Source organism: Sorex araneus, chromosome 9 (genome assembly GCF_027595985.1).
Source record: "Sorex araneus isolate mSorAra2 chromosome 9, mSorAra2.pri, whole genome shotgun sequence".
In the NCBI taxonomy this organism is placed as follows: Eukaryota; Metazoa; Chordata; class Mammalia; order Eulipotyphla; family Soricidae; genus Sorex; species Sorex araneus.
In genome coordinates this window covers 60,427,619-60,447,728 of record NC_073310.1, presented here as the reverse complement: position 1 = coordinate 60,447,728, position 20,110 = coordinate 60,427,619, and the positions used below count along the sequence as shown (strand labels likewise).

The 20,110-nt window shown below is 39.4% G+C and overlaps 1 protein-coding gene across 1 annotated transcript in view; it reads left to right on the top strand.

Moving 5' to 3' along the window:
• MALRD1 (MAM and LDL receptor class A domain containing 1) overlaps positions 1-20,110 on the top strand; it is a 590,643-nt gene that overhangs the window by 287,639 nt on the left and 282,894 nt on the right. Inside the window, exons 27-28 of the mRNA XM_012931979.2 lie at positions 1,766-2,011; positions 4,322-4,479. Coding sequence (XP_012787433.2) covers positions 1,766-2,011; positions 4,322-4,479 — 404 coding nt within the window. The remainder of the gene's footprint in view (positions 1-1,765; positions 2,012-4,321; positions 4,480-20,110) is intronic.

Sequence of the window (20,110 nt, the reverse complement as noted above, 5' to 3'; positions counted from 1 at the left end):
GGTCTTTTACCTTACCCCCAATCTTCTGAAATTTAACTACAGGGCACCTAAATAAAAATGGTTTAATCTTACACTGCAAGAAAGAAAAATGTTAGCAATGAACTCAGACAAGAAAGTATTCTTAGAAGCAGAATGCCTGGTTGAAACTTATTTTCAAAGGTTTTGCTAGTGGAAAGGTCATTTAATTAGGCGATAAATAAGCAGTTGATAACAGCTCAAGTTTCTACATGGTGTTCAATTCTTCCCACTCGCCTGCCCCCACTTCTTTCCTTCTTGCTATTTATTGTCTATAATGTGAAATCCATGCAGTACATAAAAACTGGTACATGATGTATTTTTTTTCATTAGCAGGAATTTTTAACTCCAAAGAAAATCTGTCAATTAATTTCTAAAGCATTACCTTCTTTTTTTAATTCACTCAAACACCAGACAATGAAAGTTGTCATCCATAATGCAAATAGAAGTGGTATCTTCTGCACCTCTACCTAGTAATGGACAAATAAGGATGGTTCAGAGGAAGATTTCTGGTGCTATAGTGTCAGAAAACACTTGTGAACTTGATCTCCCAAGTTGAAGCTAGAGGAATTTTCCTGCTGTGATACCATTCTCCATGTTGATGGTGATGTTCTGGTTTAATAGTAACAGGCTAATAGTATCTTGAGTGACCAGACTAAATTACTGTATGCACTTTATAGCAGTCATTCATTTATTTTACTAATATTTACTGTTTACTTCCAAAGACTCAGGCATTAGGCAATGCATAGATGCAAACACTAGTTTCTTTTATTAGCCTAATATTTTTAGGTCTTATTACTATTTTATTATTCTTAAAGAGAGAAAGTAAAGTTTATCAAGCATTTGTGTGACCCAACTCATGGAATAATAAGTGTCAGCATGAGTTTAAACTCAGGTCCTCAAAAGCAAATTGTTCTTGGGGATGGAGAGACAATACAGTTGGGGAGGATGCTTGCCTTATGTGAGGCCAACCTGGGTTCAATGTCTGGCATCCTATATGGTCACTTGAGCATTCCAGGAAGAATTCCTGAGTGTAGAGCCAGAATTAAGCCCCGAGCATCACCAGGTGTAGCCCCAAAGCAAACAAACAAACAAAAAAGCGCATTATTCTTTATCTTAAGTGTTCAAAAGACCAATTTTATGTTTGGCTGTCTATTGGAGGGAAATTGCTTCTAAATTCCCCCCAACTTAATAAGTAGATAAGCATTTTGGAAAAAATTGGAAAATTGGTTATTCTTTATGCATACACTTTCCTCTAAGTACCTTATATGTGTTTAGCTTCTGATACATGTCTGAATGCATGGATGTTAATGGTCTAGATTTCTAAGTACCCCACTGTACATATGTTTTTAATATTTGAAGATTTATATCTAGGATATAAAATGGAAACATAATTTTGGCTTTCAGATCGAATATATGTATATATATACAAGCATATATGTATTATATATACTATATGTTCTTGAGCATTGCTTATGAAAAATTCTGTATTTGAGGAGTTACAGGACTTTAATTTACTAGATCAATAAATAACTTTTTTTTCCTTTGTGAATGTGAACAGTTCCTGTTATTGTAGTATAGGTTAGATTTGAAAGAGATTAGGAGAAAGAAATTGGCGTCAGACCTCTGAAATGCCTAAGAACATCCTGTTTCTTTACATATTAAAGTAAATTCACCCCCATTGCCTTTTGCTCTCACTGAATGTATTGAGCACTGTTCCCTTATGCTTGCTTCATTTCCTTTGCTTTAGGTCCCTGCCCTCATGGTTACCCGGAATGTCTGAACAGCAAATTCTACAGATCGGAGCAGAGCTGTAATTTTGTAGATGACCGTGAAGATCGTCCTGATGAGAATGAATGCAGTAGCTCCTGCACTTTTGAGAATGGCTGGTGTGGCTGGCAGAACTCACGGGCTGAAAACTTTGATTGGGTTTGGGGAGTTGGCTCTCATCAAAGCCTAAGACCGCCCCGAGACCACACACGGGGAGATGAAAATGGTAGGTTACAGGTGTTGTGAGTTTTACTCTGATCATCTTCACCAGCATCATCATATTGTTTTCCTTGACAGTAACTGAGAGAGACCACCTTGGTGCCCCAGCAAGTAAATCAAATGTATAATGAGTGTATTTGTCTCTGAGACTGCCGTGACAGAGCCTCAGAGGAGGTGGATTAATCACTGGCACTTACTGTCTCACAGGTGTGGATGTTAGAAGTGGAAATCAGGGTGTCAGCAGGCCTGCTGACTTTTGAGGACTGTTAATATAGGCAAGAGCAAGCAACAAGGAGCACTGGGTAGGATGAGAGATGAGAAAGGGAAGGAATGAATGGAATGTGAAACTAGAATGTTGTCACAAGGCCCTATCTGGGAAGAAAGGGCCACGTGACACAAGTCCTAACATCCCGCCTGTCTCAAAGTTACTGAAAGATTATAAAAAACAAGAAAGCAAAAACAACAATAATTGCTCGTTCCCCTTCCATCTTTGATGAGCTTCCTTCTTTGATCAGCTCTTTTCTGCAGGCCATACACAACACCTGGAAGCTTACTATGTCTTTTCCAACATAGATACGTTTTACAGATGCTTGACACCAAAAGGTGCAAAGAATAAGTTCTAAGTTCAGTTGGCTGCGGATTAATTCAAAATGGAAGACCAAATATTTAACAGATGACCTCCAATTACATGCTTATTAAAATTACACGCTAAGTGTGATCACTGTATTACTGTATCACTGTCATCCTGTTGCTCATTGATTTGCTCGAGCAAGCACCAGTAACATTCCCATTTTGAGACTTGTTACTGATTTTGGCATATCGAATACGTCATGGGTAGCTTGCCAGGCTCTGCCATGCTGGCGAGATACTCTTGGTAGCTTGCCAGGCTCTCCAAGAGGGGCAGAGGAATCGAACCTGGGTTGGCCACATGCAAGGCGAATGCCCTACCGCTGTGCTATCGCTTCTTGCATTTTATAAATCATACGAACTCACCCCAGGAAATTTATAATTATCATGGCAACCCTAGGAAGCAGCCAAGTATGTTTAGAGTCTGGGTTGGAACCTTGATTCTGAAAAATCACTACCTTAAAAACCTCTGAAATGCATGTTCTAGCCCTCAATAAAACTTTGCCCTATCCCTTTTGCCATGCAATTGAAAAAAATGTTAAAGACAAGACTGCTCTTTCTTTTGAGTACCCCACACCCTGGTCCTTGAAAATATGCTTTAATAAACCACCTTCTTTACCTTATTTCTCCGACTTGCTCTGGGATTCTTTTCTGGAGCAAGAAACCCTGCTGGTGCTCAGGCTGGGCCTCTCGTCTATTCCTCACTGGGCTTTTCCTCCAACACTTGCCCGGGGGGACCTTTCCTGAGTGACACACTGTTGTCTTCATAATCCTGAATTCTTCCCTCATTTGATCATTGGCAAGACTCTTTACTTTGTCAGATTATCAACTCCTCACTGGTTAAATGAAGAACATAAAATTTATCCCATGCATGCAGCCTGGTTGTTGAAATGAGTAAGATGGTATGCACAAAGGAAAAGTGGTCGGAAACCTAAGGTGAGATTAGATGTATTAAAGACTTTATTCCTGGATTGTATCTGCATTAAATTGCTCAAATCCAGTATCAATTTACCTAGTTAGTTGACAAGTGCTCCTTTTTTAAAGAAGGAACTCTGAATCCCTGGCTCCTATAGAAATTGGGAAAAGTATAAATATTGAAAAGCCACAGACCCATTAAAAAAAAAACCGATGCTCTCCAAGCAGGACTGAAGAAAAGAAAAAAATACAGGGAAAGGCAGATGTCTAATTCACAAGAAAATGTTTTGTATATTTGTGCAAATGAAAATTCAGTTGTGTAAATAAAAATTCAGTGATCCTTCTTATCATGTTGCCTATTCACAATGTCAATGTTTTATTTATACCCAACAGAGACTGAGATTTTAAAAGTTCATCGTAGTCATTTAGATTTCATAGGTAATCTTAGTATTATTTTACCCCAACTCGATTGTTGGAGGGACTCATTACATGATTTCTGTAACTATCATGTTGATTTAATGGCATAAATATCCCATCAGATCAGTTCATCTGCATACAGTGAAGTACTTTGCTAAAAGCAAGTAATTGGAAATTGTTCTGTCAGTGAGCTAGAGGCAAAGCTATTAGATTTTCTTTCTGTTTCAAATGGAAATGCCTTCGGCAGCTCAGATTATAGGAAATGTAATTAAAAACTCAAAACTGGAAAAATTCAAATGGATTCCTTGGGTTTTTTTTTTCCATCTCTGCCCTCTCTCCATCCCGTCCTTGTTCCTAGGACACTTCCTGTATCTGGAGGCTACCCCCGTGGGCCTGCGAGGCGAGAAGGCGCACCTCAGGAGTGCCGCGTGGCGGGAATCCAGCGCTGCCTGCACTCTGAGTTTCTGGTATTTCATCTCTGCCAAGGCCACAGGCTCCATTCAGATCCTCGTGAAGGTAGGACTGCCATGTGTGAGGCCTCTGAGGTCAGGGCAAGCCCCTCTGGTCAAGACACAAAGTCTGTAGTAGAGCAAAGAAGGAGCCCTGAGTCCCTAGAAATTGCAGAGTAGGATAAAGATGTGTGACTATGAGAGCCTCTGCTCTTTTGGACAGAAGGAGACTTTGTGGGAACTGTTGCTGGTAGTAAAAGACTCCCGCTCACAGGGGGCTTCGGAACTAGCTTTGGGCTCTCTGTCTTAGGCTGAGATTGTGACTGGAACCGTAGATTCCTTCTATGACAGCAGGGAATCAAAAACAAGACGGTCTTCTCTTTCGGCACTTCCCTGTCTGTTCTTCCCAATAAACGGAAATGAGTTGTTTGTACATCTGCAAAGGAGACAGTGCGCAGCTCTCCATTTTTAACAACCACCTGAGCCATCGTGAAGGAGCTAATATTAGGCATTATAGTTCTAAGCACACTGTGGAAAGACGGAACAGCTCAGGAGAATGATCAAGGTATGATTGCAGTGAGCTGCTTATTAACTGTGACACGGTGATGCGTTTTCTTACTGAAGATTAATTGGATGTTTCTGTCAGAGCTTTAATTTCGTACAACAAAGTGACAGTGTTCGGGGAGCAAAATAAAAAGTATACATTAATATTAATGAGACTTGGTTAATATACCTTTATTTTTTGACTAGTTTAAGCTTAAGCAAAAGAAGATGAGTATGTGGCACATATGTGTGCTTTCATTTCAGTGTATGTATACATGTCTGCATGTGTTTGCATGTGTATGTTGTTACTTTCAATAATCTAGCTAGAATTCCAAAAACACTTCCTTTAAAAGTGTGCTCTGGACACCATGTCTGTTTTATCACACATGAGCTTGGTGAAATATCTGGCACTGATGGAAGGGACCTGCCTAGAATACCGAGGGCTCATCTGTCTGAATAGCTAACATGTACAAAGTCCATATTTTCTTGGAAACCCAAGTTCATTTGCTAACTCAGGACTCCTAAAATAATTCAGTGAAGGCAACCTAATAAAATAGATGCCACAGAAACCTCAATTATTTTGCTTTCTCATATTCCAACATGGTGACTCCTTTAATGCAAGGTTTAGTGCTCTCATAGGAGCACGGGAGAGCACTGTTGAATGTGATACTTGCCTTGTGCAGGTGATGGATGTGGCTCCACTTTGTGGTCTTCACTTTGTATGCCCTACAATAGTATGTACATTTTATCTTTTTTTTTTTTGCTTTTTGGGTCACACCTGGCGATGCACAAGGGTTACTCCTGCCTCTGCACTCAGGAATTACCCCTGGCGGTGCTCAGGGGACCATATGGGATGCTGGGAATCAAACCTGGGCCAGCCGCATGCAAGGCAAATGCCCTACCCGCTGTGCTATTGCTCCAGCCCCTAGTATGTACATTTTATCTTTCTTAGAGTGGCAAACTTTTTGTGACAATAACATACAAAGCCAAGTTGTTTGAGATCTACTCTTCCTACCACGCCATGTTGAACTGCTGTGGCACCTCCAACTGATCCTTCTGGAAATTTATCAGCATCTTCAAAGACCTGTTTTCCTACCATGGATGTATATATTTTTTCAACCCACTTATTTTAAAAGTGCAGTTGCTATAATTTAATAACATTGGCTGCAAAGGAGGAGTCTTTCATAATAAATGTTGATTTTATATTTGTGAATATTAGGACAATAATTTTATTTGTATTGGGGTCACATGCAGCTGTGCTCAGAACTTACTCCTGGCTCTGAGCTCAGGGACAACTCCTGATGGGGCTCAGTGGACCATATGTGGTGCCAGAGATGGAACCCAAATTGGCCGAATGTAATGCCAGTGTCCTAACTGCTGTATTATCTCTCCAGTCCCTTTTCTTTTCTTTCATTTAATCTTTACTATGGTCCCTATGTAAGACATGTATGTAATGGAGGAATGTGATTGGGGGCTGAGACATGGCTGGGTTGGCCATTTGCTGTGCATGCAGCGGACCTTCATCTGCTTCCCAGCACCTCATACAGTCCCCCAAGCCCTGCCAGGACTGATTCCAGTGCAGAGCCAGGAGTAAGCCCTGAGTACAGTCAGAGGTGTCCCACAAACCAAATAGTAATATGGACATACATTTGATGAGTAGATAAAACAAAATAAGGAGAAAGCAGTGATCATGAGAGACAGATTTGGGGTTCCCTAGTGAGACTGAAGTAAAGGTGGGGGATGTCTAAGACAAGGTAAGAGAAGGAAGCAAATTTGACAAGATCAGCATAAAATTCGTGGCTGAGCCCTCAGCATGGAAGCCAGACAAGGAGGAGTTAGGGGGAGCACCCACAGGATTTCAATGGGCTGACTCCGTAAGAGACCTGTCTTGAGCACAGCTCCTAAAGCATGTTCTTCTCAAACACATGGGTCAGAAATGGCCAGGGAAACCCAGTGGAGCTAATCATTTAAAAACAAAAGCTTGATCTTCATAAATAGAACCTCTGAATAATTTTTTTGTTTTGAAAACAACCATCAGTTACCTTCATATTTCATTATATTGAAACATGTAATGGGAGGGAGATGCCCAGAATCACAGGATAAGATGTTAATACTTTTTGAGTACACTCATGTTCCAGGTGTAATATAATCTACAATTTTTATTCCTGTTCCATATATCAGTAGTTGGTACCAAGAACATCTGAGAGTCAAGGAACAGAGTTTTGGTAAATATGTGGCCCAAGGTCATAAATTGGAAAATGCAGAAATAAGATCTAATCAGATCTCTTCACTGTCACGTCACTCCGCATTCCATAGTCCATACAACATTGTACATATGTGGTCAGATGTAAGAGGCATGCACACCTTTCAAAGGTATAGCTAATAAATGAAAAACAATATCATAGCACTCTATAGTAATTAGTTATAGATTACAATCACAGTAATAAGTAATGATGTCATTCACTGACCGTTAACTCATGATTTTTTCCATGGAATTTTTAATTTTGTTTTGTAATTTGTTTACCATTTATTGATGTAACATGGGTTTAGCAGAAAGTAAATGTCAATGTTTTAGGGGTCTGATGTCACAATACCGTGCCACTCTCCTTCCTTCCCCAGCCTGTAGGTGACCGCAGTTTCTGTTGTCTGAGTCTGGTCTGAGTCAGTCAGTCAGCCATTTGGATAAACTTCAGGAGCACCTGCCACCTGAAAAGCATTATTGTGTTTTGGATGTGTTCCATCTGTAATAAACTGTTGATCTTTTCATCAGGATGACTGTATGCTGTAAGGAGTTTGAATATATTTGACTGAAGGCATTTAGGACTATCCATTTCACAGTCATGATAGAAAACATAATAGACTCAAGCCACAAGTAGAAAAAATTGCATTTAGGGAGTCTTCCTGATCAGAGCAACCTAGTTAAACGGAAAGATTTTAATTAAATTCTTTCATTGCTTTCTTTTACTTTGTGATTCAAAATATCTTAGTCCAGTTTTCAGGGAGATCCTCCAAAATGAAACGCCTTTGATCCAACGTGTTTATTTTACAGGGCCACATAGAATTTCTTGCTCCTGTCCCAGCTCCCATGACATTTTAAGAAAAAGTCAGGATACAAATCCAATTCTTCTCATTTAGAGCTCATATACTCGACTCCCTGGAAATCCTGGCTAAAGATCATTCTCAATACGGAAATACAGAGTTTCGTTCCATAGGTGGGGAAAATGTCAGACCAACAAATAAAAGGCCAGATTTCTGTGCCTACTTAGAAGACTGTGGTTCTGGGTCTGCCATTCCCCACGAACTAGCTAACAGGGCGCGTCTGCTGTGTGAGTGACGACTGGCAAAAGTGAGCGTTCTCCGTTCTCCCCAGCCAGTCTCTCCCCAGCCGCCAGCCTCGTGTGTGCCACACTCCCCAGCCCCATCAGAGGACTTTGCTGACCCATTGCTAGCACTACATGTGCCTGAAAAAGTCTGTCAGGCAGGCTTTCTGCTTAGGCATGTTTTGATCTCTTCAGTTATTTTAGTTGCATTGTTGGCATTTATTCATTATATTAGAGAAAAGGAGATAGAAAATATGTATAGAAAGATTGCATGTACTAGTTGAGATTAAAAAAAAATGACTAAAGATGCCAGGTGGGTTTTGGACCATAAATATCAATTGCACCAAATCTTTAGTAAGGGGATTTTGTTTGCTATTTTGAAAAAAAAAAAAGAATTGAACACCTTCACCATTCATTCTGCATAATTTGGTCCACTTTGTATTACTGACCTTGACCAGATCAAGAAGAAATGTTAGATTTTAGTATTTCAAGTGATAATTACCCAAGATATCAATACAAACCAGAGTTTTCTCAGATCAGTTGTCACAAGATTGCAATGCTCTGATTTATAGGAAATCAATGCCTTCTTTTATCATTTTAAAGAACATGGCAATGCTTGTTCATAGCATATTTTTCCATAGATTTTTATTTGGACTTCTCTCTTTTCACACATCCTATACCTCTTAACAGGTACGTCTACTGCTAATTCCCAGAGCTCCCACACAGCCCATCAGGGGAATCTTCTGACAGGAAGAGAGATTTCTGTTAAATTAGTACTGCAGCGTAAGAGGTCACAGGAGATTTTTGCTTTGCGAGAGAACCCCATGGTCTGTTCTAAAGAAAACTGTTATCAGCAGAATTGCTGAGTTGTGCTTCCACATTTATCCTCACTGCTGTTCCTACTCCCCAGAGCAGCTTCAGTTACTAGGGGATTCCCTTTCTCTACAATGTGCAAAGTCTTTTCCATGCATGAACTCATTTAATTTTCAAAATCAACTTGTGAGATGCATAGTTTTTCCTCATCAGCCACAAAGTTAAGGCCCAGGTCCCATAACGAGCCGGTGTTATAATCAGCATTAAAAGCTGATAAAATTCTACATTTCAAACCCATGTTCTTTACCATTACAGTCAATCTCTGCTGTTAGAATCCAACCCAGTCTCCCAGTCAGGAGGAAGATATACTATTGTCCTTCACTAATTTCCAGTGGCACTTACAGATCAGCAAACTCCATCTTTGCACATGAATGAAACTATAGACTGGCTTCGTGGGTTTAGAAGAGACAGAACAGTTTAGTGTTCAGCCACTTCTTCCATTTTTGCTTGTTTTTTTAACTTAGCTTATTATGCATGTCTAATAACAACCATCATACTTATTTAAATCACTCTCCATCTCTCTTTAATTAATATTCCAGTCATGCCTTTATTTTCCATTCTTTCTTTAGGTGCTCTTGACTCCATCTTGCAGGTGGTGATTGCTTGGTCCTCCTTCATACTAGCCTACAGGTGGCCAGGAGCAGACTCAGTTCTTCAGTTTTATGAACTAAGGGCTCATTATTCTGTGTGCTAGCCATGGAAGGATCATAGAGCCTTGGGGTTAAAAGGAAGGGTAAAATAATATTTTCTATGAATTCATAGGTTTCTTTTAATCAGCATTCATGAGCCCTAAAGATTTTAGGGGTCATATTTTTAATGAGTTATCTTGACTCTCTGTGGCTGCAGTGGAGTCACACAGCAAACAACGTCTCCCCAAAGGAAGTGGTTCACAGTCTTCTGAAAAGTGACAGATGGTAAGAAAATTCTGGAGAGAATGAGGAATGAATTTGTGGGGATTAATTTATCTTAAAGCTCTAAATTATAAGTCAGAAGTTTTAAATCTGTAACTTTCTTAACTTTATTATAATTGCTCACTTAAATTTTTTTAATTTATTTTTTTTATTAATGAGTCACCGTGAGGGTGCAGCTACAAAGTTTCGTGCCTGTGTTACAGTTATACAATACTTGAGTACCATCCTCCTCCATCGATGGCCCCAGGGTCCCCCCAACATGCTGTATCCCCCCCCTTCCACACACACCCCTCCCCCCGTGACAGGGAATTCCTTATTGTTCTCTCTCTCCTTTTGGGTATTATGGTTTGAATGGAGATACTGGGTGGCTATCGTGTTCAATCTGTAGTCTGCTTTCAACCCGCCTCGCCCATCCTGAGTTGATCCTCCACTATACTTTAGTTGGTGTTCCCTTCTCTATCTGAGCTGCCCTCTCCCCCAGCATGTGAGGTCAGCTTCCAAGCCATAGAGCAGGCCTCCTGGTACTTATTTCTACTATTCTTGGGTGTTAGTCTCCATCCTGTTGTTTTATATTCCACAAATGAGTGCAATTTTTCTGTGTCTGTCTCTTTCTTTCTGACTCATTTCACTTAGCATGATACTTTCATGTTGATCCACTTATATACAAAGTTCATGACTTCATCCTTTCTGACAGCTGCATAGTATTCTATTGCGTAGATGTTCGAAAATTTCTTTAACCAGTCATCTGTTCTTGCGCATTCGGGTTTTTTCCAGATTCTGACTATTGTAAACAGTGCTGCAATGAACATACAGGTGCAGATGTCACTTTTGATAGTCAAAACATAGACACACATATGCTAACTTACCATATGTTTAAAAGTAGACACAAATAGTTCACGTGGGATTAGTCAAACTAAGTTTTTGTATAGAAATTTCATTACTTTTGGATTTTTTTAATTCCAAAACATGTGTAAGCAGACAATAAAGTAAAGAAAAACTAGTCAAAATTCCAGGAATTTGTTTCTACATGTATGCACAAGAAACGAGAAAATTTAGTGGGTTTTTTTTTGCAATTTACTATGATCATTTTGCTTGTTGAGAATATGGTTTTATTTTTAGATAGATTGCTAGTAATGATTTTAGAATTCATTTATTCATGTTGCTGCTCTCTCCATGTAGCAAACAATTTTAAACAGGTATTCTCAGTACTTGACAAATGATTTTGTATATTGAAGAAAATTAAGAGGTTTAATGTTAACCTGGAGCTTTATAGAATTTATAGCTGAGCTATAATAGCTTATATCTCAAGTTGATATTATATCTACTTACTTAAAAATATCCTTTTTTTTCTCCTTCAATCTGATAAGTCTCTTTTTTCTAAGTCATTTAGATGCTATTAAATTTCTAAGATGTTATGAATGCAACATAGCTAGACAGAGAACTAGAATCAAATAACTCCTAATAGATGGTTTAGAACAAATGATAGGTTACTATCAATTCACTTTGTTTTCCTTACCTCCAGAAGTGATTGCTTCACCTCATGTTTTATCCCACACACCTCTGATATAAATTACTTAAAATTCTGTTATTGAAGTTGCTGCTTTTTAAAAAATCATTTGTACCTCAGATCCTGGAGATAACTCAAGGATCAGGATGTATATCTTTCATGCACAAAGCCACAAGTTTGATCCCCGGAACCTCATGGCCCTTAATCACTGTATTAGCCCAGTGTCCTTCAGCATTTCTGGGTGAGCAGTGTTACATCACTCAGTCCTAACATTGAATCATAGGCCCAGTTTATCCAGTATCGAAGGATGGGGCTTGGACTTCCTCCTTCCACACCACCTCATTCCTCAAAATGGGCAAAAACACTATTCATCACATCAGAAAAATTCTATTAGATCAAAAAAATACATGGTGAATTGCCAGGATTAAAATATGTAGCTTACTACCCAATTACTCAACTTTTACCTTCTCATATGTTCTCTCTGGGAAAAAAATATGATTTTGTGCATACAAAGAATGCAAACTTCTTAATTTTTCTTATAGTTTTCTATGGATATGTCTAAGAAGATAAAGGCATATATGTTTGTGAAGATAAGTAGCATTTTATTCATTAGAAATTTCATAGTGACAATGGTGAAAATTTAATACTGTGAAAGATAAAACTTGGGAATGTAGTAAACTTTTCATCTGCATGTTTGCAACATCATCATAAATTTCTCAATATATTTGAATTTATTAAGAATATTTGAAACATATTCATGGTTCCCTAAAACCTCTCTCTATGTAGTCATGTAATCATATAATCATATACTGCTATCTAACAAAGAATACTTATAAAACACTTTCCTTGTTGATTTTAATAGTCATAACTGTCATTGGAATGTAGACGGTCCTGTATGACTAATCATTGCTTTTGTGGAAATTTACGTTCAACAAGTAAAACCACCTCTTCACCTCTTGGAAGGGTCACTAGTATTTTGGGTCACTCTGATATTTTGAAGATATTTTATGTTCACTTCTGAGCTGTTTACTATGAAGCTGCTTCTCACCTTATGTGTTTTCTCTTGCAACTCTGAAGAATAGTTTTCGGTGTTGATTATTCATCCCCCCATCCTATCTCTGAGACCCTCTGAATCTTAGATATAGTCAGTCACCATGCTATTTTTTCCACAAAAGTTGATGGAGGGAAAGCCACATATCCCTTTTGTTCCCCCCAGTTAATTCAGGACAAAAACTACAACCCAAGATCTGTGTGCATGTCACACAGTTCACAAAAACATTGCACCTAAATAGAATCTGGGAAAAGAAAGGCTCAATCCCCAATCCTGTTCCCTTCCTTTACTTTTGACCTGGCTTTGAGCTTTCAGTGAGTCCTTTGTCTTAGTCTTTCAGTGCATAGACAGATCCAGTTTCTGATACAAAAATTTTGAGATGGATGTATATTTTCCCTATTTTGGATACTGATCTTGACTTTGGGTGCATTTCCCCCTCTTTTGCTAGGATAGTTGTCCACAAAATATATGAATCCGTGTCCCAAAGTGTGAGCTATTTATGTTCACAGTGGATTCTAGATGTGACAAAAGAAAACACACACACACACACATACACACACACACACGCAGAGGGAGAGAAAGAGAGAGAAAGAGACAGAGATACAGAGATAGAGAGAGACAGAGATAAAGGCAGAAAGAGAAAGACAGAGAGAGAGAGAGAGAGAGATTTTTTAATTTCAGCTCTGTCACTGCTCATGACCTTGGCCAATCACTTAGCATCTCTGAGCCACCATCTCTGTTTAAATAAAATAAAGGTCATGTCATAATATGAATTTAGCCATTTTCAGGATCATCAAATGCTATAATGAAGGGTGAAAGTGTGCTTTGAAAACTAAAGCACATTTCACAAATTTCAGGTATATTTTTCTATTTCCATATGATAAGTGAATATAAGAAAAGGAAAAATTAAAATCAGAAGCCACATGTTTTTGTTTTTCTGTTGGAAACAAAAACTAAACCATACTAATAGAATCACATTAACATATATCTGGTTCATTTCTTCATGGGAATTTTTGTTGTGCTTTCATTTAAATGTCCTTCAGTAGGTCAGTAGTCATTATCTATGACAGAAATTATTATTCTCATCCTTTATCAGTTTGGGCGGGTGTGCATAGGATTTCGTGCCTGTGCTGCCCGATAGCCCAGTGCTAAGATTCTGTCAGGCATTAAGCTTAGAGCACAAACTGTTATTGTTTGCTTCCCCACAACTTGCCGAAGGATGTCTGTCATTTAGGAGATAACGTTCGAAAAGCAGGATGTTGTCATAAGGTTAGTTACTCATAACAAATAAATCCCAGGTAAAAACTAAGATGTTAGTTTTTAAAGTAGAGGAAGGGCATTGAGATATGTCAGCATATTCCATTAAAATCATTATTCCCCTTCTCTCACGTGATGAATGTCCAAATAATCACCCTATCTCACAGAGAGAAGAGCATTCTCATGACATAGTGCTACCGACAACCCATTTAGCAGTTCTTCACTAAGGAGAAATACAATGCACACACATTGTTATCCCAGTGCCAGTTCTCTATAAAATCACTGAACACGGAGAATAATCTGATGATTAACAGACTAGCTGATCTCCTGCATTTCCCTTGCAGATCTGTTTTCTTGTCTCCTCCTGTGCATCCCTTTGATTCGTCTCTTAAATAGTCCTTCTGCCTAACAAAGGTTAATTTCTCCTCGGCTAGTCTTAATTATGCCCCTTCTGGAATCTCCCATGACATGAAAGTGAGTCATATTGAAAGGTTTAGATTCCAGGATCTGTACTTTAAAGCACCCCAACCTACTTCCTTAAAAAAAAATAGTGAACTGCAGATTATTAATTATTAAGTCAAATTCTGTCGCTAAATCAAATGGACAAAAGGCATAAGCAGATGTTCTACCTGTGAAAGAACAGTTAGTAAACATGTGAAAAAGATGCTGTTTCATAGTAATATGCAGGATAATACAATTCAACATATAAGCTGATATTCTTTCACACATGACCATTAGATGAGAATTAAAATGGTAATACCAAGGATTGTAAAAAAAGTGTGAAACAAGCAGTGAAACATTTTGTATCTTCCTGGTGGGAGTGTGAATTGGTAAAACAATTGAATAGTCTCATGACACTAAGAAATGAATGTGAAGTTGCTTATATCCTCTAGCCCAAACTTGATCCTTCTTTGTCTATGAATCTTGGAAAATTCTTGGTTGGAGAATGACTTATTCTGTTCCTAAAACACAAAAGGAATAACTAATATCCAACTTCCATGCAGGGCTTTGTATCTGTAAGCACCTTCTAGTTCCCATCGTTTCTCCTTCATTTTAGTTTTGACCCACCTAAGCATTTTTCAAGAAATCCTATGTTTTAGTCATCCAATGATAATATAGTGTCCATTAAGCATGATGGGTTATGTTTAAACAATGAAACATGATGACCTCTCAGTGTCTGTGTTGCAAGCCATAATGCCCAAAAGTAGAGAGAGAGTATGGGGAATATTGTCTGCCATGGAGGCAGGGAGAGGGTGAGGAAGGGGGGATATACCGGGGATATTGGTGATGGGGAATATGCACTGGTGGAGGGATGGGTGTTTGATCATTGTGAGACTGCAACCCAAACATGAAAGCTTGTAACTATCTCACGGTGATTCAATAAAATTAAAAAAAAAGAAAATCATGCATTAGTGAAGTGAATTTTAAAAGATATGTTAAAAAAGAAACTAACCTGAGGGCTGGAGCGATAGCATAGAGATGAAGGCATTTTCCTTTCACATGGCCAGCCCTCCTTTAGTCCCCAACATCTCTATGGTACCCTGAACACTGCCAAGAGTGATTTCTGAGCACAGAGCCAGGTGTGACCCAAAACTGTCCACCAATATCCAACCTTTTTAATTAAACATTACTTATCATTTAAGAAATTGTACTCAGACATGAAACACTTTCCTAGAAGAATAAATAAAACTGTAAAAAGTAAAGTTGCTATGATTTTCCAGCTTTAATAGCTATTAGAGAAATCAGTAAAATCTACAATGAGATATGTTCATCTCAGAGAAAGTGTGACTGATATTAACAAAAAACTTGCACAGAAACATATGTATCAGAATGGATGAATAAAAACAAATAATAATGGTTTCCAAGTCTGAGAAGGACATAGAGATAATGTCTTATAATACATCCCAAAGAAAAGCTAGCATGTTACTGCTACTGTGAAAAATATTTTCGCATCTTCTTAAAAAATAAAACAAGCAAAGTAAAACTAAATTACTTTAGACTGAACTGACTATGTGTTTCCAGTCTTGAACTTCTCCATGTATATCTCAGTGATATTGCGATTGATATTCACATAAAAGCTTATCCACAAATATGGACAGTGACAGCATATATAATTGCCAAAGACTAGAAATGGCCAGTTTTTCTTTCAATGTATGAATGGTTAAGTAAACTGTGGTATATATATGTCATCCGTAGGGGATCAAAAGTGAAAAAAAAGAATACATTATTGATATACACAACAATCTGCAGAGAATTATATTGGGAAAGATTATACTTATGTCACATACTTAAGATGGTCACTGTCACTGTCATCCTGTTGCTCATCTATTTGTTGGAGCGGGCAGCAGTAACATCTCCATTGTAAGACTTGTTGTTACTGTTTTTGGCATATCAAACACACCACGGGTAGCTTGCCAGGCTCTGCCGGGCGGACAGGATACTCTCGGTAGCTTGCCAGGCTCTCCAAAAGGGGCAGAGAAATGGAACCCGGGTCAGCCGAATGCAAGGCAAACGCCCTACTTAAGATGGTAAACGGATCAAAAAAGTAAAGCACAGTGGTGATTGCTAAGGTGTAAGGGGGAGCAAGGTGGGGAGCAGTAGATGGAGCCACAGGGAGCGGCAAGGAGAGGGAGTGGGGTCCTTGTGGCTGTGGGTATGGAAATGTTCTGAGCAATGTCCATGTCTTGGCAATGATATTAGAGGGTAGTTTTATGAGATGTTCCCGTAGGGAAGATTGAGTAAAGGCTATATCTGCACTCTTTTATAACAGAGTTTGTGAATCTCTTAAAGTAGGAAGTTTGATTTCAAGTGAGTTGGGTAGGGAGTGGGTTCCAAGCACTGGTGCACACGCTTTGCATGCTGGCGGCTGGGTTCTGTGGCTGGTACTGCGTGGTCTCCCAAATACCAAGGTCCAAGACAGAGTGTGAAAAAATCTCCCGTGCCCTGGCAGGGGGCTGTGAAATTACCCAACCTCAGGGCTGTGTAAACCCCTCGCATGCAGAGACCACACGTGAAAGGACATTCTTGGGCTCTTCCAGGCGGCTCTCTCTCGCCCCCCGCATTGGGCACTCTCCAGCCGCTTATCCACCCGGGAAGGCTGTCGCCTTGGACAGATTCAGGAAGCATCAGGGCCAAGCTGGTTGCTGATTAGTTGCCATTTATTCAATCTCTCATCTCTTCCAGCTCTCTCCAACTGTCTCTCCAACTCTGTCTCTCTTTCTCTCTCTCTCTGTCTGTGTCTTTCCGACCGTGCAATTCTTTCTTCCCACTATATCCATCTCCTCTGTCTCTCTCTGCTGTGTCTCCCTTTCTTCTCTTCCTCTCCTTCAACCCATCCATCCATCAATCCATTTAACCATCAATCCTATTCTCCCATTTCTCCAACAACCAATCCAACAGTCCAATCCACAATCCAATCCACAAGCCCACCCTTCCTTCCCCAGCCAGCCACTCTTTTTTACCCTCTCTCCACGTCTCCCCAACCACATCTCCCCACAGAAAGCGAGATCAAAAATGTTTTTCCAGGGGCTAGAGTGATAGTACAGAGGGTAGGGCGTTTGCCCTGCATGCAGCCGACCCGGGTTTGATTTCCAGCATCCCATATGTTCCCCTGAGCACCGACAGGAGTAATTTCTGAGTGCAGAGCCAGGAGTAACCCCTGTGCATCACCAGGTATGACTCAAAAAGCAAAAAAAAAGAAAAAATGTTTTTCCAATCTTCCCGACCACCTGCAGCTCACTAGGGCAAAACAGCTTTTAGGTGTTTTTTCTCCTCTCCTTAGACCTGCAACTTAATTCGCATCTTTAATTCTCCTTCCTAATATTTATCATTCTGTATGGACACAGTAATAGACATATTTTAGGCTTGGAGGGTGACTCTCTTGGGGACATCTTACCACAGACTCAGACTACAGTGCTCAGGCCAGATCAATCATTCCTAACTCCAACAGGGTCCAAATATAGTTATTACTTTTGGATCATGACAGAATTTGTCCATGACCAAGCTCTTAACTTATAGTTAAGCATCAGGGTAATTTGGCCAGGCCCATTTTGATGCCAGGGTAGCTCATAGCTCACCGCTTGCCCTGGGTCCATCCAGTCCCTTGTTGGGCCCCTGCTTTTGGGGATCTAGGAAGGAAGCACAACTGAGGCTTAAGTTGGAGAGCAGATGTCCAGGAGGTATATTATCTGGAGTCAATCAACTCCCAAGCCACAGGCTTGTCTTTTTAACTGTCTTCCTGTCTCCATACAAAAAGCAACTGCTCGGAAATAACTAACCATGCAAAGGACAGTAAGGAGAAGAGAAAGACAATATTTAGAAGTCAGAGTGTGATCAGGAGACAAAGGTGATTGATAGGTTGGGGGGCAATCAACAAACACAAGCTCCCAGAGGCCAGGAAGGAAGGGAGGAAGGGCAACCAACAGTATCCTACAGCAGAGGGGCCCCTGGGCAGCATGAGTGCAGCCCTAAAGCCCTCCCTCCCCAGCAGATGCTTTACATGCAAATTCTAAGTGCAGTTTTGTTTAATATTAGATGCAACTGAGCTTTTAGTGGTTCAGACAATATGAAGTTTCCATCTTCTTCACTATGACACTGTGTTTGGCTCACTAAAGCTCTGTCATTCCTGATACTATTTTTAAAATGAATAGCAAACAACACAATGATCTTAGATTATGATATGCCAAATTTTGGCCAATAAATATATTTTCTATATCTAGTTCAAAATTATGTGCTATAACAAATAGTATTCCTCCTTACTTATAGTTTGTTGTCAATTTTACTCTTTAGCACTGTATCACTGTCATCCAGTTGTTCATCGATTTGCTTGAGCAGGCACCAGTAACATCTCCACTGTGAGACTTGCTGTTACTGTTTTTGGCATATCAAATACGCCAAGGGTAGCTCTGCTGTGCCGGCGTAGGATACTCTCGGTAGATTGGCCGAGAGGGACAGAGGAATCGAACCTGGGTTGGCCGCATGCAAGGCAAATGCCCTACCCACTGTGCTATCACTCCAGTCCCATTCTTAATTTAGCAATTCTTATTTCTAAATGTGTCATTTTTTACTTTGTTCACTTTTTCCTATTGTTTATGTTATCCTGTGTAACATTTTAGATCTTAGGTGTAAGGGATAAATGGCACTTGATATTTTCTACCCAAGTTCAGTTTAAATTTTTTTAAACCTCATTATGAAGCCCTGTGAATGGATGGACCTCAAAGCAATCCTCGTGAATGTCAAGTCTAGAAACTATTCCAACTGCTTTAGGATTTTCAGTGAAATAATTTGCACTTTAAAATAAAGCTGTAGTCAGGTATTTCAAATCAAAAGGCTTGCACAGTAGAAACCTAGCTCTTGACCCTTGGGAATCTAAATTAAATCTCTCAGCTAAGTGTGAGCATTGTACACTTCAGGAAATCACCTTGGTAATAGATGCAGAGAAAGTGGAAATAGATAAAAGCTAGCTGACTGCTCTTCCTTCCTTCTTCTTCACCTCTTACCCTTTCCCTTTTTCCCTCCAGTGTTTAGTGAGGACCTATTTTAAACCCAACACAGCTCGGGGGAAGTGTGGCACGATACCAGCAGATGTTCAATGTAACATCTAAAGGTGCTACTGATTATGAAGGATAGACCATAGATTATAGATTTAGACACTGTCAAAACCGGATCTGTGTAAAAGGGCATTAAAATATTCTTAGTGAATTGTTTCTTAGCAATATCGCCTTGTTGTAAGATATTTTATAATAAGGGTTAGTTTTATTAGGTCAATTTTATTAACTCTTTATTGAGCTTTTTTGGTAAATGTGCTACAGTTTCATTTTCATAAAAGTGCTTCATCTCATAAGAGTCTATGAAGACGTGATTTAACACAGTGGGTTTCAACCACTGGTTCAGTGCATATATATATAAACAATTTGACACCCACTTGTTTAGCATTTTAACAAAAGTTTTTAGGATTCACTTTGTTTTTGTTTTGGGGGAGTGTTTGGAGCTTACTCTTGGCTCTGCACTTGGGGGACCATGTGGTGTCAAGCTTGACCTTGGGGCTTCAGCAAACAAAATATTTGCTCCAGCTTTTGACCATCAAAGTTTTCCTTTGATTAAGAAGCTGAATGTCAGGCTAACCTCTTAGGCAATAGCAAATGGAAGTAGGAGATTTCTTTTCAATTATTGTTATAATAATGTCAGAAAGCTCTTACTTAAATTCATCATACTCTTTAAGCCAAGATACAAAGAAC